Below are 23,226 nucleotides of genomic sequence, written 5' to 3' on the forward strand. Positions count from 1 at the left end.
TGAGTGTACAATGTGTGTATATAACTCGAGATCAGGAGCATTTGAGTGTACAATGTATATCTATAACTAGAGATCAGGAGTGTTTCAGTGTACAATGTATGTCTATAACTTAAGACCAGAAGGATGAGAATTTGAGTGTACAATGTATGTCTATAACTAGAGAACAGAAGGAGTGTTTGAGTGTACAATGTATATCTATAACTAGAGATCAAGAGCGTTTGAGTGTACAATGTATGTCTATAACTAGAGATCAAAAGGAGTGTTTGAGTGTACAATGTATATCTATAACTCGAGACCAGAAGAAGGCTTGTTTGCATCTAAAATGTATGTCTATAACTCGAGACCAGAAGGAGTGTTTGAGTGTAAAATGTTTGTCTATAACTAGAGACCAGAAGAAGGAGTGTTTGCATGTAAAATGTATGTCTATAACTAGAGACCAGAAGGAGTGTTTGCATGTAAAATGTATGTCTATAACTAGAGACCAGAAGGAGTGTTTGCCAGTAAAATGTATGTCTATAACTCGAGACCAGAAGGAAGAGTGTTTGAGTGTACAATGTATGTCTATAACTAGAGAACAGAAGGAGTGTTTGAGTGTACAATGTATGTCTATAACTAGAGATCAAAAGGAGTGTTTGAGTGTACAATGTATGTCTATAACTAGAGATCAAAAGGAGTGTTTGAGTGTACAATGTATGTCTATAACTCAAGACCAGAAGGAGCAGTGTTTGAGTGTACAATGTATGTCTATAACTAGAGATCAGAAGGAGTGTTTGATTGTAAAATGTATGTCTATAACTAGAGACCAGAAGAAGGAGTATTTGCATGTAAAATGTATGTTTATAACTAGAGACCAGAAGGAGTGTTTGCAAGTAAAATGTATGTCTATAACTCGAGACCAGAAGGAAGAGTGTTTGAGTGTACAATGTATGTCTATAACTAGAGAACAGGAGCGTTTGCATGTAAAATGTATATCTATAACTCGAGACCAGAAGAAGGAGTGTTTGATTGTAAAATGTATGTCTATAACTAGAGACCAGAAGAAGGAGTGTTTGCATGTAAAATGTATGTCTATAACTAGAGCCCAGAAGGAGTGTTTGCAAGTAAAATGTATGTCTATAACTCAAGACCAGGAGTGTTTGCGTGTACAATGTATGTCTATAACTAGAGATCAGAAAAAGTGTTTGAGTGTACAATGTATACTATAACTCGAGACCAGAAGGAGTGTTTGCATGTAAAATATATGTCTATAACTCGAGACCAGAAGGAGCAGTGTTTGAGTGTACAATGTATGTCTATAACTCAAGACTAGAAGGAGCAGTGTTTGAGTGTACAATGTATGTCTATAACTCGAGATCAGGAGCGTTTGAGTGTACAATGTATATCTATAACTCGAGATCAGGAGCGTTTGAGTGTACAATGTATGTCTATAACTAGAGATCAAAAGGAGTGTTTGAGTGTACAATGTATGTCTATACTAGAGATCAAAAAGGAGTGTTTGAGTGTACAATGTATGTCTATAACTCAAGACCAGAAGGAGCAGTGTTTGAGTGTACAATGTATGTCTATAACTAGAGATCAGAAGGAGTGTTTGAGTGTACAATGTATGTCTATACTAGAGATCAAAAAGGAGTGTTTGAGTGTACAATGTATGTCTATAACTCAAGACCAGAAGGAGTGTTTGCATGTAAAATATATGTCTATAACTCGAGACCAAAAGGAGTGTTTGATTGTAAAATGTATGTCTATAACTAGAGACCAGAAGGAGTGTTTGCATGGAAAATGTATGTCTATAACTAGAGACCAGAAGGAGTGTTTGCAAGTAAAATGTATGTCTATAACTCGAGACCAGAAGGAAGAGTGTTTGAGTGTACAATGTATGTCTATAACTAGAGAACAGAAGGAGTGTTTGAGTGTACAATGTATATCTATAACTCGAGATCAGGAGCGTTTGAGTGTACAATGTATGTCTATAACTAGAGATCAAAAGGAGTGTTTGAGTGTACAATGTATGTCTATACTAGAGATCAAAAAGGAGTGTTTGAGTGTACAATGTATGTCTATACTAGAGATCAAAAAGGAGTGTTTGAGTGTACAATGTATGTCTATAACTCAAGACCAGAAGGAGCAGTGTTTGAGTGTGCAATGTATGTCTATAACTAGAGATCAGAAGGAGTGTTTGAGTGTACAATGTATGTCTATAACTCAAGACCAGAAGGAGCAGTGTTTGAGTGTACAATGTATGTCTATAACTCGAGACCAGAAGGAGTGTTTCCATGTAAAATGTATGTCTATAACTCGAGACCAGAAGAAGGAGTGTTTGCGTGTAAAATGTATGTCTATAACTAGAGATCAGAAAAAGTTTTTGAGTGTACAATGTATGTCTATAACTCGAGACCAGAAGGAGTGTTTGATTGTAAAATGTATCTATAACTAGAGACCAGAAGGAGTGTTTGAGTGTACAATGTATATCTATAACTAGAGATCAGGAGCGTTTGACTGTACAATGTATGTCTATAACTAGAGATCAAAAGGAGTGTTTGAGTGTACAATGTATGTCTATAACTCAAGACCAGAAGGAGCAGTGTTTGAGTGTACAATATATGTCTATAACTAGAGATCAGAAGGAGTGTTTGAGTGTACAGTGTATGTCTATAACTCGAGACCAGAAGGAGTGTTTGCATGTAAAATGTATGTCTATAACTAGAGACTAGAAGGAGTGTTTGCAAGTAAAATGTATGTCTATAACTCGAGACCAGAAGGAAGAGTGTTTGAGTGTACAATGTATGTCTATAACTAGAGAACAGAAGGAGTGTTTGAGTGTACAATGTATATCTATAACTAGAGATCAGGAGCGTTTGAGTGTACAATGTATGTCTATAACTAGAGATCAAAAGGAGTGTTTGAGTGTACAATGTATGTCTATAACTCAAGACCAGAAGGAGCAGTGTTTGAGTGTACAATGTATGTCTATAACTAGAGCTCAGAAGGAGTGTGTGAGTGTACAGTGTATGTCTATAACTCGAGACCAGAAGGAGTGTTTGCATGTAAAATGTATGTCTATAACTCGAGACCAGAAGAAGGCGTGTTTGCGTGTAAAATGTATGTCTATAACTAGAGATGAGAAGGAGTGTTTACGTGTAAAATGTATGTCTATAACTCAACACCAGAAGGAAGAGTGTTTGAGTGTACAATGTATGTCTATAACTAGAGAACAGAAGGAGTGTTTGAGTGTACAATGTATATCTATAACTAGAGATCAGGAGCGTTTGAGTGTACAATGTATGTCTATAACTAGAGATCAGGAGCGTTTGAGTGTACAATGTATGTCTATAACTAGAGATCAAAACGAGTGTTTGAGTGTACAATGTATGTCTATAACTAGAGATCAGAAGGAGCAGTGTTTGAGTGTACAATGTATGTCTATAACTAGAGATCAGAAGGAGTGTTTGCGTGTAAAATGTATGTTTATAACTAGAGATCAGAAAAAGTGTTTGAGTGTACAATGTATGTCTATAACTCGAGACCAGAAGGAGTGTTTGATTGTAAAATGTATCTATAACTAGAGACCAGAAGGAGTGTTTGCATGTAAAATGTATGTCTATAACTAGAGACCAGAAGGAGTGTTTTCAAGTAAAATGTATGTCTATAACTCGAGACCAGAAGGAAGAGTGTTTGAGTGTACAATGTATATCTATAACTAGAGATCAGGAGCGTTTGAGTGTACAATGTATGTCTATACTAGAGATCAAAAAGGAGTGTTTGAGTGTACAATGTATGTCTATAAATCAAGACCAGAAGGAGCAGTGTTTGAGTGTACAATGTATGTCTATAACTAGAGATCAGAAGGAGTCTTTGAGTGTACAATGTATGTCTATAACTCGAGACCAGAAGAAGGAGTGTTTGCATGTAAAATGTATGTCTATAACTAGAGACCAGAAGAAGGAGTGTTTGCATGTAAAATGTATGTCTATAACTTGAGACCAGAAGGAGTGTTTGCAAGTAAAATGTATGTCTATAACTCGAGACCAGAAGGAAGAGTGTTTGAGTGTACAATGTATGTCTATAACTAGAGAACAGAAGGAAGAGTGTTTGTGTGTACAATGTATATCTATAACTAGAGATCAGGAGTGTTTTGAGTGTACAATGTATGTCTATAACTAGAGATCAAAAGGAGTGTTTGAGTGTACAATGTATGTGTATAACTCAAGACCAGAAGGAGCAGTGTTTGAGTGTACAATGTATGTCTATAACTAGAGATCAGAAGGAGTGTTTGAGTGTACAATGTATGTCTATAACTCGAGACCAGAAGAAGGAGTTTTGCATGTAAAATGTATGTCTATAACTCGAGACCAGAAGAAGGAGTGTTTGATTGTAAAATGTAGGTCTATAACTAGAGACCAGAAGGAGTGTTTGCATGAAAAATGTATGTCTATAACTAGAGACCAGAAGAAGGAGTGTTTGCATGTAAAATGTATGTCTATAACTAGAGACCAGAAGGAGTGTTTGCAAGTAAAATGTATGTCTATAACTGTCGAGACCAGAAGGAAGAGTGTTTGAGTGTACAATGTATGTCTATAACTAGAGATCAGAAGGAGTGTTTGTGTGTAAAATGTATGTCTATAACTCAAGACCAGGAGTGTTTGCGTGTACAATGTATGTCTATAACTCGAGACCAGAAGAAGGAGTGTTTGCATGAAAAATGTATGTCTATAACTAGAGACCAGAAGAAGGAGTGTTTGCATGTAAAATGTATGTCTATAACTAGAGACCAGAAGGAGTGTTTGCAAGTAAAATGTATGTCTATAACTGTCGAGACCAGAAGGAAGAGTGTTTGAGTGTACAATGTATGTCTATAACTAGAGATCAGAAGGAGTGTTTGTGTGTAAAATGTATGTCTATAACTCAAGACCAGGAGTGTTTGCGTGTACAATGTATGTCTATAACTCGAGACCAGAAGAAGGAGTGTTTGCATGTAAAATGTATGTCTGTAACTCGAGACTAGAAGAAGGAGTGTTTGCGTGTAAATTGTATGTCTATAACTAGAGATGAGAAGGAGTGTTTACATGTAAAATGTATGTCTATAACTCAAGACCAGAAGGAAGAGTGTTTGAGTGTACAATGTATGTCTATAACTAGAGAACAGGAGCGTTTGAGTGTACAATGTATGTCTATAACTAGAGATCAAAAGGAGTGTTTGAGTGTACAATGTATGTCTATAACTCAAGACCAGAAGGAGCAGTGTTTGAGTGTACAATGTATGTCTATAACTAGAGATCAGAAGGAGTGTTTCATTGTAAAATGTATGTCTATAACTCGAGACCAGAAGGAGTGTTTGCGTGTAAAATGTATGTCTATAACTCAAGACCAGAAGGAGTGTTTGCGTGTAAAATGTGTGTCTATAACTCGAGACCAGAAGGAGTGTTTGCGTGTAAAATGTGTGTCTATAACTCGAGACCAGAAGGAGTGTTTGCGTGTAAAATGTGTGTCTATTACTGGAGACCAGAAGGAGTGTTTGCGTGTAAAATGTATGTCTATAACTCGAGACCAGAAGGAGTGTTTGAGTGTAAAATGTATGTCTATAACTCGAGATCAGAAGGAGTGTTTGTGTGTAAAATGTATGTCTATAAACTAGAGCACATTAATTTATTAATAATCGGCTATTGGTTGTCAGACATAAGATAGTCTTAGAGGAAACCTACGTATTTACCTGATCAGCAAGGGATCTTTAGTATGCATTATTCCACAGACAGGACAGTACACACAAAGTCCTAAAAGTAGTTCTTTACCCCAGTTATATGCTGAATTACACTCTTCTCTTTCATGTTTGCTTTTCTGGTTCTCCATTGTGTGTTGTATAGCTAGTTTGTATAAAGTACAGTTTTTAATGGGACAGTTTGTCACATAGATAACTGTCGTTTTCATATTACACTTGTCCATTTCTCCAGATATAGTTTGTAACAGTAGAGGTTTTAATAGGACAGTTTATCACATAGATATCTACTTCAACTTACCCATGGCAAGATGTATAGCTGATTGGTATAAAGTAGTTTTCAGTGGAATGTTATACATATCATTTTCTACTTGTCCATTATTCTTATCCAACATAGTTTGATAACGACTGGTATATGAATGAATAATGTTTGTTTGCATCTGATTTCAGTGTTGGAGCAAGATGGAGGTACATGCAGCGAAGATTCATCGGATGAAATTCAGTTTGGAGTTATTAAACAACCCTCAGTCAGGTGTGCAAACCTACATTATTAACTAGAAAACCTACTTAACAAGCTATTCACCAAACAACCTGCACTCAAGTGTGCAAACCAACATTATTAACTAGAAAACCTACTTAACAAGCTATTCACCAAACAACCTGCACTCAAGTGTGCAAACCAACATTATTAACTAGAAAACCTACTTAACAAGCTATTCACCAAACAACCTGCACTCGGGTGTGCAAACCTACACTATTAACTAGAAAACCTACTTAACAAGCTATACACCAAACAACCTGCACTCAGGTGTGCAAACCAACATTATTAACTAGAAAACCTACTTACCAAGCTATTCACCAAACAACCTGCACTCAAGTGTGCAAACCTACATTATTAACTAGAAAACCTACTTAACAAGCTATTCACTTAACAAGCTATTCAACAAACAACCTGCACTCAAGTGTGCAAACCTACATTATTAACTAGAAAACCTACTTAACAAGCTATTCAACAAACAACCTGCACTCGGGTGTGCAAACCTACATTATTAACTAGAAAACCTACTTAACAAGCTATACACCAAACAACCTGCACTCAGGTGTGCAAACCAACATTATTAACTAGAAAACCTACTTGACAAGCTATTCACCAAACAACCTGCACTCAAGTGTGCAAACCTACATTATTAACTAGAAAACCTACTTAACAAGCTATTCACTTAACAAGCTATTCAACAAACAACCTGCACTCAAGTGTGCAAACCTACATTATTAACTAGAAAACCTACTTAACAAGCTATTCAACAAACAACCTGCACTCGGGTGTGCAAACCTACATTATTAACTAGAAAACCTACTTAACAAGCTATACACCAAACAACCTGCACTCAGGTGTGCAAATTAACATTATTAACTAGAAAACCTACTTGACAAGCTATTCACCAAACAACCTGCACTCAAGTGTGCAAACCTACATTATTAACTAGAAAACCTGCTTGACAAGCTATTCACCAAACAACCTGCACTCAAGTGTGCAAACCTACATTATTAACTAGAAAACCTACTTAACAAGCTATTCACCAAACAACCTGCACTCGAGTGTGCAAACCAACATTATTAACTAGAAAACCTACTTAACAAGCTATTCACCAAACAACCTGCACTCAAGTGTGCAAACCTACATTATTAACTAGAAAACCTACTTAACAAGCTATACACCAAACAACCTGCACTCAGGTGTGCAAACCTACATTATTAACTAGAAAACCTACTTAACAAGCTATTCAACAAACCAAACAACCTACTTAACAAGCTATTCAACAAACCTACTTAACCTGATTGCTGCAGTCGAGATATCTCGCCCAATGTCATATCAGTCGACATACTGTATACTGCATACAGTGCATTCCCCAATTCATATTTCGTGCCATTTTGCACACGGCACTCACTGGAAACAAATATAATAAAAGAAAAAAGATTTCTTTTCAAAATGGTGGAATTTATTTCGATTTTTTCAATTGAATATACCTTGAAATTTTTAGTTCAAAAAGTGGTTTTCGGCAAGTATTTTTGCTTGTCAACAATGGTGGCACGTCACGGTCATTTTCAGGGATCGATAGCGGATTGTGACAGCTATTTGATAATAATAAATTTGATAGTTTTACCAACAACCAAAATCACCAAATATTGCAATATGAATCATACTTCGGGTTTTTAAACAAATTCTGGTCAGAAAACCACTGTTATCAGGAATAATGGACATAAATATTGGACAGTTGGCCACAAATGCCTGTAAGTAAACGCAACTTTTTATATTTTATTTGCCTAATTTTAATCACCATTAACTGATCTAAAAATCATAAAAATTACAAAAACCCACAAAAATAATACCGATTCATATATGAACTTTATTTCATTTATTTATCAAACATTTAAGTGAATATATGTGAGTAAAAATTATAAATATATAAAATAAAGTTCATATTTGAATCGGTAAGTATTATTTTCATGGTTTTTTTCTAATTTTTATTATATTTTAGATCAGTTAATGTTGATTAAAATTAGGCAAATAATTGAAAAAGTCACATTTAAAAAAAAAAAGCTGCTATAATATCAATTAATCTGACCAAGTAGTGTCATTTTAAATGAGATAGTGACAACATATTTCACAACATGACCAAGTAGTATCATTTTAAATCAGAACAGAATGGTGACAACACATTTCACAACATGACCAAATAATATCATTTTAAATCGGAACAGAACAGTGACAACACATTTCACAACATGACCAAATAGTGTCATTTTAAATCAGACTAGAACAGTGACAACACATTTCACAACATGACCAAATAGTGTCATTTTAAATCAGAACAGAACAGTGACAACACATTTCACAACATGACCAAATAGTGTCATTTTAAATCAGAACAGAACATTGACAACACATTTCACAACATGACCAAATAGTGTCATTTTAAATCAGAAGAGAACAGTGACAACACATTTCACATGACCAAATAGTGTCATTCTAAATCAGAACAGAACAGTGACAACACATTTCACATGACCAAATAGTGTCATTTTAAATCAGAAGAGAACAGTGACAACACATTTCACATGACCAAATAGTATCATTTTAAATCAGAAGTGAACAGTGACAACACATTTCACAACATGACCAAATAGTGTCATTTTAAATCAGACTAGAACAGTGACAGCACATTATAGAATATACTTTTTGGTTAAGAGAAGAGGAAAATAATGTTCTATTGATAAATTAAACTCTGCTTGAATTAAATGTGATTGGTTTGATAAAGATGTTTTTATTTCTTTGATGGCTTTAATACCTGTGAAATGGCATGTGTACAAATATTTATACTTGAACGGAAACACTTTCATTCATTTGGATGAGCACTTAATTGATGTTTGATATGTTATTCATCTTATGGTTCAAACATAATTTGATTTCTCTCGCCTTGTGTTAGGTTTGGGGACAAGGACGATGTAAGTGACACGATGCCACTGAGTGTGTTTTCCAGTCGGACCGTGGCCGGGGAGAGTAAGATACAGCACTACCACAGCACGCCAGACTGCAGCAAGATGACCAGTGGCCAGTCAGTGCTGTCCAGCAGCTCAAAGTGGAAACGGTAATCACTTGAAAACATCGCAATTAGTTTATTGTGTTTTTAATTTGCTTGTTTTTAGTGAAGAGAAAAGCCAACTGAAGTTAGTTTTTGTTTAGCATACTAATTTGTTTCAGTGTTTGTATACTACTCAAACACAGGTCTTTAAGCTTTATTCAAAGAATTCAAGTCTTTTAAGGGTTCACTAAATTTGAAATTCTGTTTTCTCATTTCTTTTCAACATCACCTGTCCTCAACTAGTGCATATTCCCCGAAGGATAGTAGTCCGGTGCACACCCTCTCTTGTTCCAGTCACGTGACTGTAACTGCCTTCTTTTTCCTTCGCTCTTATGGTTCGGATGCCCTTGTTTTTCACTACGTCTTAATCTCAGCCATCTATCCTTTGTACTTGGTTTATTTGAGAATTTAATGTCTGTACCACATTTCTAAATGTTGTTACTTTATTGCTGTACAATTAGTTTGGTTGTAATCATTTTATTTAAAGTGTTCTTTTAAAATGATTAATTCTCATATGTGCCGGTCAACCGTTTCAGTCACCATTTTTAAAATGATTAATTCTCATATGTGCCGGTCAACAGTTTCAGTCACCATTTTTAAAATGACGGCTTCTTGTTTACTGGGAACGGGATTTAGCTCAGTTGATTAAGTGCTCGCTTAAGGTGATTGGTTTTTTTCGCCTTCCAAGCAGTGCACCACAACTGGACAAAGGCCGTGGTATGTGCTTTCCTGTCTGTGGGAAATGCATATAAAAGAAAAAATGTAGCAGCTTTCCTCTTTCCTCTAATGACTACGAGTCATAATGACCAAATGTTTGACATCCAATGTGCTCCAGTTAAATGAAACAAAACCTTTTTCTTGTTTACTGGAATTGTACAGTCATGTGTTTGCTTTTTCGTTACAGAGATAATTGAATATGTCAGACACTAGTTCAATCTAATTAAAATTAGCTCCACTATTACATGTGGATCTAAAGACAGCCAGTTGGAGCTCATGTCCACCAATCAAAACCTTACTTGCAGAATCCTGCCAGTGATTTAAAACTAACAACACTGCGTAGTCCCCAATGTCCAGGTAACATTTCGTCTGTAAATAATAATTTAAATATTGACCAATCACACTTCGCCTTTTATAACGTTATTTGGGAGCATACAAATTCTAAAAATATCGGGCGAGTCTATTTTAGTGGCCGCAGTACAGCGAACCATACCAATACGTACATTGTGGGTTATCAGTCTTCAATTTTACATTAAAAATTATTTATTTATTTATAAAATTTAAAAAAACTAAATCAGTCTTCCGTTTTACATTACAAATTATTTATTTTATGAAATAAAACATGTTTTAAGACATTCGTAATTCACACGAAACATGTCGTATACCCTCAGAATAATTCGGAATGTTATCAAATTATTTTTAAATCACTGGCAGGATTCTGCAAGTAAGGTTTTGATTGGTGGACATGAGCTCCAACTGGCTGTCTTTAGATCCACATGTAATAGTGGAGCTAATTTTAATTAGATTGACACTAGTTCTACCCAAGTTGTGCGATCTTGCATTAAGTGCAAGACGTTTTTGGCGAGAGGAGACCCGCACGATGTTTGTCCATGTTGCTGCCTGCATGCGACATGGACTCGAAATGTCTTTTCTGCCTTCCACTGGGCCCGACAGAGTTTAACAGCTACCTCCGGGTCATCACCCACTGGGCTAAGAAGACTGAGTCGGCCGTCTTCCATCATGGACTCTGTTGCAGAAGTACTGAAGTCACTGCTGCAAGAGACTTTTGCTGCAATGTCTGCCACCATGGTCGCCGGTCCAGCGTTTCCCGCCTGTCCTATGGCTACTGTGTCTGCAGCTGACCAGCTACTACCGACGGCTCCCGCTATGGTATTTGCGGGCCCTGCGTCTACGGGCGAGACGGCTCCTGCGCAAGTCCATGGGGCTCCACCAGCTACTACTAGGAAGTCTTCGGCTTCATCTAGAACACAGAACTGATCACCACGGCCATCCTCAGATAGATCTGATCGCCATCACCGATCCCGGAGTTTCCGTAACCAGACATCACGGGGATCCGCCGGGACCACTCAGTCTAGATCTCCTTGGACATCCAGCATCAGGGATCAACATGCTTGTACCCGGCTTCTACAGGACTTTCCAGATGATGAGTCCCATGTGTCCTTCATTGAAGAGACTGATGTGGCTGATCGAATGTCCATGAAGGGCTGCCTGGCAATTGAATATGAGCTGCTGCCGTCATTACCGCACCCACTGGCGCTAACCTGGAAGGGCCCAGTCCCGATGCTGGCGACCGATGCATTTCCCAACGATGTCGTTATCTGGTCGTCCAATGTAGCTTCAGAGTTTGACGCCAACTTTAAGGAGACTACTTCGCTGTAAGCATTTCTGCTGTGGTACTCCCACTGATACCTGGTCTTTAATATGCCATTCAAGGATTGGGCACCCGAACTTGACAGTCACATGGAATGTCTTGGCAAGCACCCTGCTACAGTCGAGGTTCTGAAATGCACACCAATCAACGACGTCTCTTGTACGTTTTATCTTATCTTGATGTGTTCCTGGTGGTCTTAGCTTCCCAGGTGAAGGATGGAAGCGCTATGCCTTTCTGCAGCAATCGACAAAGATGATTGCTTATATGATGTCGACGATCACCCTGGTCGTCCTCTAAGCTCTTCGCTTGGAAGATTACCAACGTGGTTGCCGACTATGAGAAGACGCAGCAGTAGACTGCTACAGTAAAGGCGCTACAACTGATTTCAACTTTAAGAGTCCTTGAAGAGGAAAAATATCTGTTCGCAGCCAACCCAAGCTAAGAAATGGAAGACAACCTTTTTGGAGGAACGCTACTCTCCGCAAGCCTGCCGGAACCAGAAGTCGACCCCAGGGAACATCCGGCTGTCGTTGACACCAGCCGACCAACCCTGGACTGCTTCGACTCTCTCGACCTTTGCTCGTCCCTCGACTTACCTTTGAACAGCAATGTCAGACTCATGCTTCCTGTTTGTCCAACACCGGTCGAAACATGCAGTGTCGGGAAGTCAACTCCAGAGGTATTAAAAAAAATGGGATCACCTCTGCGACGACATGTTTGTAGCCAGGATCTTCCAATACGGATACCGTCTGCAATTATCTTCACTCCCTCCCTTGACAACATTACCAAGGGAAGATTGCCACTCCATCTATCACGTTCTGGTCCTGCATGACACAGTCAACAAACTGGTAGAGAAGGGAGCAGTCAGGAAGATACCGTTGCACCACGTCACTCCAGGGTTTAACTCAGACACCTTTCTCGTACAGAAGAAAGATTCAGGCGACCTGAGAATGATCCACAATCTGGCGTACTTCAACAAACATCATCTTGAACCACCACCAAAGTTCAAGATGTTTACCGTCCGCGATGTGAGGACCATCATCCAACCGGGCGACTGGCTGGCCTCTCTGGATCTCAAGGATGCATACCTCCATGTGTCAATTCACCCAGATTATCACAAGTATCTGAGGTTCGTGCTGCTATGAGTGGATGTATCGATAGCTCCTTGACTGTTCACCTGGATAACAGCCCCGATGTCACGGTTCCTTCATCGCTAAGGTGTATCCATCTACCCTTACCTGGTCGACTGCCTTATGAAGTGCCAGAGCAAGACGAAGTTAGCAGTTCATGTCGACTTCATACTTCAATTCTTGCATCGCCTCAGCTGGATTGTTCAACCTAGAAAAGTCTCAGTTGCAACCAACACAGAGTCTTCAGTTCATTGGAGATTCCTGCCAACAGATAGACCAAGATTTAGTCTGCCGTCTCCACAGTCCTGGCAGAATCTGTGACATTCCACTTTTGTCAGTGCCTGTTGGGTCTCTTGATGTCAGCACAAGACATAACACTCGGAGGCCGTTTACAGTTACGTCGCCTACAAGTCTTCCTGAACCCATTTATCATGTTGGATGACCTCCGGCCCAGTCTCCAATAGTGTCTGATTCTGTCAAATGTCTTAGACGGAGTCTGCGGCCGTTTCAAGCGTTTCTGTTCTTGATGCATCACTGGAAGTTTGGGGAGCTCATCTCAACAGTCGGACAACCTCGGGGCTGTGGTCTTCTGTAGAGGCAAATTTCCACATCAACGTGTTAAAGCTTCTGGCAGTGTTCAATGCAGTCTGTCATTGGTGCCAGCAGTTGATCCATGCGACTCTCATGGCAGCCACCGACAACGTAACAGCGGCAGCATACATCAATCGGCAAGGCGGGACACATTCCAGCAGCCTGCTGCAGATCACCTATTGTCTGTCCGAGCTGGTGATGCCATTCTGCTGCAACTCAGGCTGACCGGCGATCCTACTTTTCCTACTTTTTCTTCAGAATGCCTACTTTTCATACTTTTTTGTTTGAAAATACCGCAAATTGGTGTTAAAGTGTGCATATATTCCTTGTGTTATTATAAAAGTCAACAGTTATGGGAATTTTTATTTTGGGGGTCAGCAAGATATCTCTCCCAATTTGTGCCACTATATAATCTCAACATATTAAAATTACACCCTGAAAGCTAACAAGTTTTCCAATGATTAACATGATTATAATATAATGTACCACTTCAGAATCTATAATACATTTTGGAAAACTTAAATTATTCATGTTAATCTGTTTTACTGTGCATCAGCGTTACTATGCATGTAAATATGTATATTGATTAATACAGTGTACACTAATTTGAAATAACTGTAAAACATGGCCGTTACATGATTCAAATTATTTTGGATAGAACAGAAAATACAGGTACCAACTGAGCATCACAAACATTTTAAGAGTGTTTTCTAAATAATATCACTTTTTGGATTTTGGATTTGACACATTCGTTTTCTCAGTATGATCATGAATAATGTCATTACCTACTTTTTCTATATTTTCATTCCTACTTTTTCATACGGGTGTGCTGGACAGCCTACTCAGAGCCCGTCACATCCCAGGGGTGTCAAATGTTCTGGCAGACACATTGTCAAGACTGTCCACTCTGCAAGTCACAGAGATTCACGCTATGATCAAGGGTTTCAAACATGATGACAAGGTCCAACATTTTCCTTTCGTCCACCGAAATGGGACCTGAACCTTGTTCTGAGGGCCTTGTCCAAAGCACTTTACGAGCCCATAGCTGAGGCGTCCTTAGAGGTTTTGATAAAGAAGACAGTGTTCCTCCTGGGGTTCACTACAGCGGCGGGAGTCAGAGATCCATGCTTTAGATGTGGACATGAGGCGGTTCCACAGACACCACACCTCCGTTACATCTAATAAACTTTGTGGCCAAGAACCAGCTACCTGATCAAGTGCCTATTACCTACACTGTCCAAGCACTCTCTTCCATTGTGGGTCCGCACGATGTGGAGGACCTGTCATTATATCCTGTCCGAGCCCTCAAGCATTACATCGAGAGAACTAAGTCTTTTCGCAAGCATCGTGAGCACCTGTTCCTCTCATGCAACCAAAGCCACTTGAAAGACATCACTAAGAACACAGTGTCTACCTGGATTCGGTCTACGATCCTAGCAGATCACTTTTTACTAGAAAGAAAAAACAGGGGGATGTTTTGTTCAGTGTTCTCAGTGTTCTCGCTGCTCCATTTAAGCCCGCCCTGCTATTGCATTTTACCACCCTCCTTTCATGTTCTCCGCCCTCCTTTATTTTTCTGCGCTCCTCTTTATTTTCCAGCACCCTGCTATATTTTTCAGCATCTATTTCTGCTATTTCCAAATGCACACTTTTTCCCACACATAAAAAACAAAACAACGATCAATCTGCCCACTGGACATCAAACGAAACAAGCCGCGTTGTGTATGAAAAAGCAACTGACGAAACATTTACAACGGTTACTGTAACGTAATTTAATAGTATTTTTAACAGCCTCTATTTTGTTCCATACCTGTATCCATTTGTATGTTTAATACAAACAATAAAAGTTATATTTTATTTGAGTAATGATTTTTTTTTTTTTTTTTATGGATTCGGCAATCTCCCCAACTTATTTGGCGCCAAATTTGTCACGTGATCAGAACGGTCACTCTATCTTTTGTTTCCACTAACTGTCGTCTGATATTTTGTCCTCAGTTACAGATATAATTGATTGTAACTGACGATTTTTACTTTCTGTCATTTCTGTCATTCTGTTTATTCAGCAGTTCTTATAACATATTGTAAACTTTTCATTTTGGGGGGATATCACCGCTTATAAAATCAACGAAAGTGGTAGTGTTTAGCATTAAAATCATTCATCTTGGGTGCCAAATAATATATACACCACCACTACAAAAACGAAACTACTTTTTATCAGTTGGCAATAATATTTTATCACAGCGATCGATTCATTCGATGAAGATGGGAATAATAAAAAATGTTTTCGACATTAGGGGATCACACAAACGTCTTTTTTTGTTTTTCGTATATCTTGAAATCTTTATTAAAATAATAATATTAAAACTTTGATCGGTTCAGCAAAACCGGAACTGCCAGTGAATATCAGATCCCATATTAGACCGATAACATCTTCGGTTCAGTTAAAAGACGAGTCTGCTTGTATTTCATATAAACTTTTTGTAATCAAAATAAGGAGTATGTCTTTCAACAAAGTCTATCAACATACAACAACATGGTAACCATCAAGCTCTCTCCCCCCCCCCCCCCCCCCCCCCCCCCATTTTTTGTATGTATTTTTTTTGCTTTTCGTTTGTTTTTTGGGTTTTTTGTTTTTTTAAGAGTGTGGTACTGCACGGCCGCCCTCCTTTAATTTTCACCCAGCGAGAACACTGGTTCTGATGTTGATGTTGCTACTAACACAAAAATTACATGGGATGTTACCTAACACCTGCATCCCTGGTGGCTATGCTTACCTATACATAATCCGCGGGATCGTTCCACTGACGGATGCCACTATCGCCACTGTCAATATTAACAGCACGGTTTTGGTCTGTTATGGGCATCCCAAGGAGGATGGGCTAACCATGGCTGGCCTTTTCTTCCACTGTGTCAGCTTCTTGCCGGTCCATGGGGAGAAGGTGTGTGCATCTTCGGAGTACGGAACCCGCCATCTGTTGAATGCTGCACTAGTTTGAGGACAGGTGATGTTGAAAAAAACTGGAGTGTTTTCTCTTTTTATATGTCTATCTATGGGTCGTATTGTGGTATGGCGTTGTCCATACATCCATCCGTACATCCATCTGTCAACTTTTTCTTGTCAGGACCATATCTTGCATACATATGCATACATGACCATCAAACCTCACATGTAGGAACAACTTGGGATGGCAGTGTGTTGCATACTATTACCAGGTCACTGTGGCCTACTTTTCACAGTCTAAAAAAAGAAGAAGTTTATTTTGTTTAACGACACCACTGGAGCACATCGATTAATTAATCATCGGCTATTGGATGTCAAACATTTGGTAATTCTGACTCATAGTCAACAGAGGAAATCCGCTACATTTTTTTCTAATGCAGCAAGGGATCTTTCATATGCACTTTGCCACAGACAGGAAAACACATACCACGGCCTTTGTCCAGTGCACTGGTTGGAACGAGAAAACACCCAATCAGTTGAATGGATCCACCGAGGTGGTTCGATCCTGTGATGCAAGCACCTCAAGTGAGCACTCAACAGACTGAGCTAAATCCTGCCCCTTTCACAGTCTACTGCACATAAAAGTATATCCTTGTCCGGACCATATCTTGCATACAAGACCATCAAACCACACATGTCGGAACAACTTGGGATGGTGGTGTGTCACATACTATTACTAGGTCACTGTGGCCTACTTTTCATGGTATACTGCACATAACAGTATATCCTTGTCCGGACCATATCTTCCATACAGATGCATACAAGACCATCAAACCACACATGTCGGAACAACTTGGGATGGTGGTATGTCGGATACTATTACTAGGGCACTGTGGCCTACTTTTCATGGTATACTGCACATAACAGTATATCCTTGTCCGGACCATATCTTGCATACAGATGCATACAAGACCATCAAACCACACATGTCGGAACAACTTGGGATGGTGGTGTATCGCATACTATTACTAGGTCACTGTGGCCTACTTTTCATGGTCTACTGTACATAACAGTATATCCTTGTCCGGACCATATCTTGCATACAGATGCATACAAGACCATCAAACCACACATGTCGGAACAACTTGGGATGGTGGTGTGTTGCGTACTATTACTAGGTCACTGTGGCCTACTTTTCATGGTATACTGCACATAACAGTATATCCTTGTCCGGACCATATCTTGCATACAGATGCATACAAGACCGTCAAACCACACATGTCGGAACAAATTGGGAGGGTGGTGTGTCGCATACTATTACTAGGTCACTGTGGCCTACTTTTCATGGTATACTGCACATAACAGTATATACTTGTCCGGACCATATCTTGCATACAGATGCATACAAGACCATCAAACCACACATGTCGAAACAACTTGGGATGGTGGTGTGTCGCGTACTATTACTAGGTCACTGTGACCTACTTTTCATGGTATACTGCACATAACAGTATATCCTTGTCCAGACCATATCTTGCATACAGATGCATACAAGACTATCAAACCACACATGTCGGAACAACTTGGGATGGTGGTGTGTCGCATACTATTACTAGGTCACTGTGGCCTACTTTTCATGATATACTGCACATAACAGTATATCCTTGTCCGGACCATATCTTGCATACAGATGCATACAAGACCATCAAACCACACATGTCGGAACAACTTGGGATGGTGGTGTGTCACATACTATTACTAGGTCACTGTGGCCTACTTTTCATGGTATACTGCACATAACAGTATATCCTTGTCTGGACCATATCTTGCATACAGATGCATACAAGACCATCAAACCACACATGTCGGAACAACTTGGGATGGTGGTGTGTCGCATACTATTACTAGGTCACTGTGGCCTACTTTTCATGGTATACTGCACATAACAGTATATCCTTGTCCGGACCATATCTTGCATACAGATGCATACAAGACCATCAAACCACACATGTCGGAACAACTTGGGATGGTGGTGTGTCGCATACTATTATTAGGTCACTGTGGCCTACTTTTCATGGTATACTGCACATAACAGTATATCCTTGTCCGGACCATATCTTGTATACAGATGCATACAAGACCGTCAAACCACACATGTCGGAACAAATTGGGAGGGTGGTGTGTCGCATACTATTACTAGGTCACTGTGGCCTACTTTTCATGGTATACTGCACATAACAGTATATACTTGTCCGGACCATATCTTGCATACAGATGCATACAAGACCATCAAACCACACATGTCGAAACAACTTGGGATGGTGGTGTTTCGCGTACTATTACTAGGTCACTGTGACCTACTTTTCATGGTATACTGCACATAACAGTATATCCTTGTCCAGACCATATCTTGCATACAGATGCATACAAGACTATCAAACCACACATGTCGGAACAACTTGGGATGGTGGTGTGTCGCATACTATTACTAGGTCACTGTGGCCTACTTTTCATGATATACTGCACATAACAGTATATCCTTGTCCGGACCATATCTTGCATACAGATGCATACAAGACCATCAAACCACACATGTCGGAACAACTTGGGATGGTGGTGTGTCACATACTATTACTAGGTCACTGTGGCCTACTTTTCATGGTATACTGCACATAACAGTATATCCTTGTCTGGACCATATCTTGCATACAGATGCATACAAGACCATCAAACCACACATGTCGGAACAACTTGGGATGGTGGTGTGTCGCATACTATTACTAGGTCACTGTGGCCTACTTTTCATGGTATACTGCACATAACAGTATATCCTTGTCCGGACCATATCTTGCATACAGATGCATACAAGACCATCAAACCACACATGTCGGAACAACTTGGGAGGGTGGTGTGTCACATACTATTACTAGGTCACTCTGGCCTACTTTTCATGGTATACTGCACATAACAGTATATCCTTGTCCGGACCATATCTTGCATACAGATGCATACAAGACCATCAAACCACACATGTCGGAACAACTTGGGATGGTGGTGTGTCGCGTACTATTACTAGGTCACTGTGACCTACTTTTCATGGTATACTGCACATAACAGTATATCCTTGTCTGGACCATATCTTGCATACAAGACCATCAAACCACACATGTCGGAACAACTTGGGATGGTGGTGTATCGCATACTATTACTAGGTCACTGTGGCCTACTTTTCATGGTCTACTGTACATAACAGTATATCCTTGTCCGGACCATATCTTGCATACAGATGCATACAAGACCATCAAACCACACATGTCGGAACAACTTGGGATGGTGGTGTGTTGCGTACTATTACTAGGTCACTGTGGCCTACTTTTCATGGTATACTGCACATAACAGTATATCCTTGTCTGGACCATATCTTGTATACAGATGCATACAAGACCATCAAACCACACATGTCGGAACGACTTGGGATGGTGGTGTGTCGCATACTATTACTAGGTTACTGTGGGCTACTTTTCTGCACATAACAGTATATCCTTGTCCGGACCATATCTTGTATACAGATGCATACAAGACCGTCAAACCACACATGTCGGAACAACTTGGGATGGTGGTGTGTCGCATACTATTACTACGTCACTGTGGCCTACTTTTCATGGTATACTGCACATAACAGTATATCCTTGTCCGGACCATATCTTGCATACAGATGCATACAAGACCATCAAACCACACATGTCGGAACAACTTGGGATGGTGGTGTGTCGCGTACTATTACTAGGTCACTGTGACCTACTTTTCATGGTATACTGCACATAACAGTAAATCCTTATCCAGATCATATCTTGTATACAGATGAATACATAACCATCAAACCACATGTAGGAACAACTTGGGATGGTACTTGGACCAAAACAAACTGTTCATCCTTCCCATTGCAAAAGTCTTACATAACTAGAATTGAATCATACCCGTATCATGTTCATTAATATAGATATGGTTTTCCATCAAACTCCTGATGAGCGTATCATGTACCTCACCGGTACTCTTGTTATAGATAAATCACCTGTTCTTAAGAGTTTATACCCTTCAAGGCCTCCCCACTTCCAGTTCTCCGTGTGATTCGCTCAGAAAAAAGAAGGAAGTTACAGTCATTTGACCCGAATAGAAGGGAGTGCACAGTAGAAGAATCTTGGGCCATCCCATTGGCTTTTAGGATGTTCGAACCGGACTACTATCCTTGGGGGAATATGCACTAGTTTGAAGTCAGGTGATGTATCTATAAAAGAGAAACCACTCCCCGAGTTTTCTCCAATCTCTTTTCTTAGAGTGCTTACATACAAAACGGACCTCTAACTAGTGACAGATAAACAAAACAATCATCAAAAATATAGTTTAGTAGGATAAACTCATCAAAATTTGTTTATCTTTTTATGTAAAGTCAAAGTAAACTGATGAAAGGACAGAACTGTAAAATAGAGGCTAATACAGAGTATAACTAGTTTTCTTACACACCCCGTGGTGACAACACCAGGCATTTTTTTGGATAACACATAGTTGTTTACACACGTATGTGTATTAAGTTAGCTACAAGTGCAATGGCTGTAAATAACTTTTAGTTGAAAAAGATGTTAAAATTTGCTTAAAACCTGGTTTTTGAGGTTATGTAATACAATCATGTCTTTTAGATACTATTTATCTCACAACTCGTTTAAAAACGTATCAGACTTGCTTTCAATCATTAGATACATTTTAAAACAACTCGTGAGATAAATGGTATCTAATGGCCACTCATGTATTATTGTCTATTTAAACAACTCGTGAGATAAATGGTATCTATAACGGCCACTCATGTATTATTGTCTATTTAAACAACTCGTGAGATAAATGGTATTTAATGGCCACTCATGTATTATTGTCTATTTAAACAACTCATTGTGAGATAAATGGTATCTAATGGCCACTCATGTATTATTGTCTATTTACCCAAAATTAGGTTGTTCTATACCACGAAAGGTTATACCCTGTATAACAAATATTTTATCTTCAATGTGAAAGTACAACATGACTGGATTTTGAAATCACTTGGTGCCGGAGGAAATCAACTTAACTGCTGCCGAAACATCCGCCATTGATTATAACAGAAGTATTCAATGTGTTGTATAGAAACCTAACTGTGTAAGTGACTTAGTATTACTTGTCTTCATTTTAGACCAATTGACAAGCATATTTTCGGCCCTCCAATGCGTGTGAAGAGAAATGCTTTTCCATCATCAGAGACTGAGGAAGAAAGAATCTTGGATTACTACGAACCACTTGATACCAGTAACTCGAAGGCTAATGGTAGGATACGAGATGTAAAAGCTGTATGGTGTATTATTTGTTGAATTTGATTTTTACATATACCTACACCTGATTTTAGAGTGCAATATTTATTAACTTTCTCTGTGATGAGTTTTAACTTTTCTGTATCTGATTTCAGTGCACTGTAATTTTATTTGTGTATGATGAGATTTACCTGTGATACATGTGTCGTGTCTATATCTGATTTCAGTGCAATGTAATTTTATTTATGTATGAGGTTTACCTGTGATTCATGTGCCTTGTCTACATCTGATGTTTAATTTTATTCGTGTTTAATTAAATTTCTGTTACATTCATTACAAAGTAACGTCATCCCATTGGTCCAGACATAGCAACGGGAGTTTGTTCATTTTTCGATGAATGTAAAAATTACGTCGTCGGGGAACGTCATATCTGATGACATCATTTTATATGGGCAAGTTGTCTTATTGCAAACTTATGTGAGAACGGCTTACGGATGATTTTGTTTGTTTGTTCACACCTCTATGAATGTAAAAGAAATAACAGACAATCCTTAAATGATAAGGTTTAACTGTGATACATGTGCCTTGTCTATATCTGATGTTTAATTTTATTTGTGTATGAGGTTTACCTGTGATACATGTGCCTTGTCTATATCTGATGTTTAATTTTATTTGTGTATGAGGTTTAACTGTGATATATGGGCCTTGTCTATATCTGATTTCAGTGCACTGTAATTTTATTTGTGTATGATGAGGTTTACCTGTGATACATGTGCCGTGTCTATATCTGATTTCAGTGCAGTGTAATTTTATTTGTGTATGATGATACGTGTGCCGTGTCTGTATTTTAGAGTGCATGTTGAGAGGAAGCAGTACAAGCAGTCAAGATTCGTCGGGTGAAGTTCAGTTTGTCAGCCGAGTCAGTAAACTAGCTTCAGCCAGGTATTGCACTCATTTGTATCTCGTATACTTTTTCACTCATCTCGGGGCTCGCACTGTCGGTAGCCAAATTAGCCATTGGCTAATTTTTACAAAAAAATAGCAAATAAAATGTGCAAGTCGCTAAAACTTTGGCTAAGCCATATTCTTACTTCTATCCGACACCAGAAATATAATAATAATACCAAATATTCAATTAGCATAATAGCGACTTCGCGACCGGCAACGAGAAACAGTGTCATCCAGACTACAGCATAATAATGTTTGTTTATTTTCACGGTTATTAATTTTAACGGCATTTATTCAACATGTATGAAAGCAAAGTCGGAAAGATCTGTAGCTTGTTATTTTAACTTTGTAAAGTCTTTGAACCAACGTAATAAAAACAACCAACAATGTGTTTCAGTACGCATGCTAGTTCAGGGCAGAATGACAAGTTGGCTGTCTTTGGCGGAGTTCAGCCAGACCGATCAAGAACAAAACATCCTCTAGTTTAATTTTTGTCCCTCCAATTAAACCCAACGTCGATGTCGGGAACCAATCGGATAA

At 38.9% G+C, this 23,226-nt stretch overlaps 1 protein-coding gene across 1 annotated transcript in view; it reads left to right on the plus strand.

Moving 5' to 3' along the window:
- The window catches only part of LOC121371902 (dual specificity protein kinase TTK-like), a 99,519-nt gene that overhangs the window by 21,369 nt on the left and 54,924 nt on the right, over window positions 1-23,226 (plus strand). Inside the window, exons 7-10 of the mRNA XM_041498133.1 lie at window positions 6,161-6,242; window positions 9,199-9,360; window positions 21,624-21,754; window positions 22,590-22,680. Coding sequence (XP_041354067.1) covers window positions 6,161-6,242; window positions 9,199-9,360; window positions 21,624-21,754; window positions 22,590-22,680 — 466 coding nt within the window. The remainder of the gene's footprint in view (window positions 1-6,160; window positions 6,243-9,198; window positions 9,361-21,623; window positions 21,755-22,589; window positions 22,681-23,226) is intronic.

The sequence above is a fragment of the Gigantopelta aegis genome, chromosome 4, assembly GCF_016097555.1.
Source record: "Gigantopelta aegis isolate Gae_Host chromosome 4, Gae_host_genome, whole genome shotgun sequence".
NCBI lineage: Eukaryota > Metazoa > Mollusca > Gastropoda > Neomphalida > Peltospiridae > Gigantopelta > Gigantopelta aegis.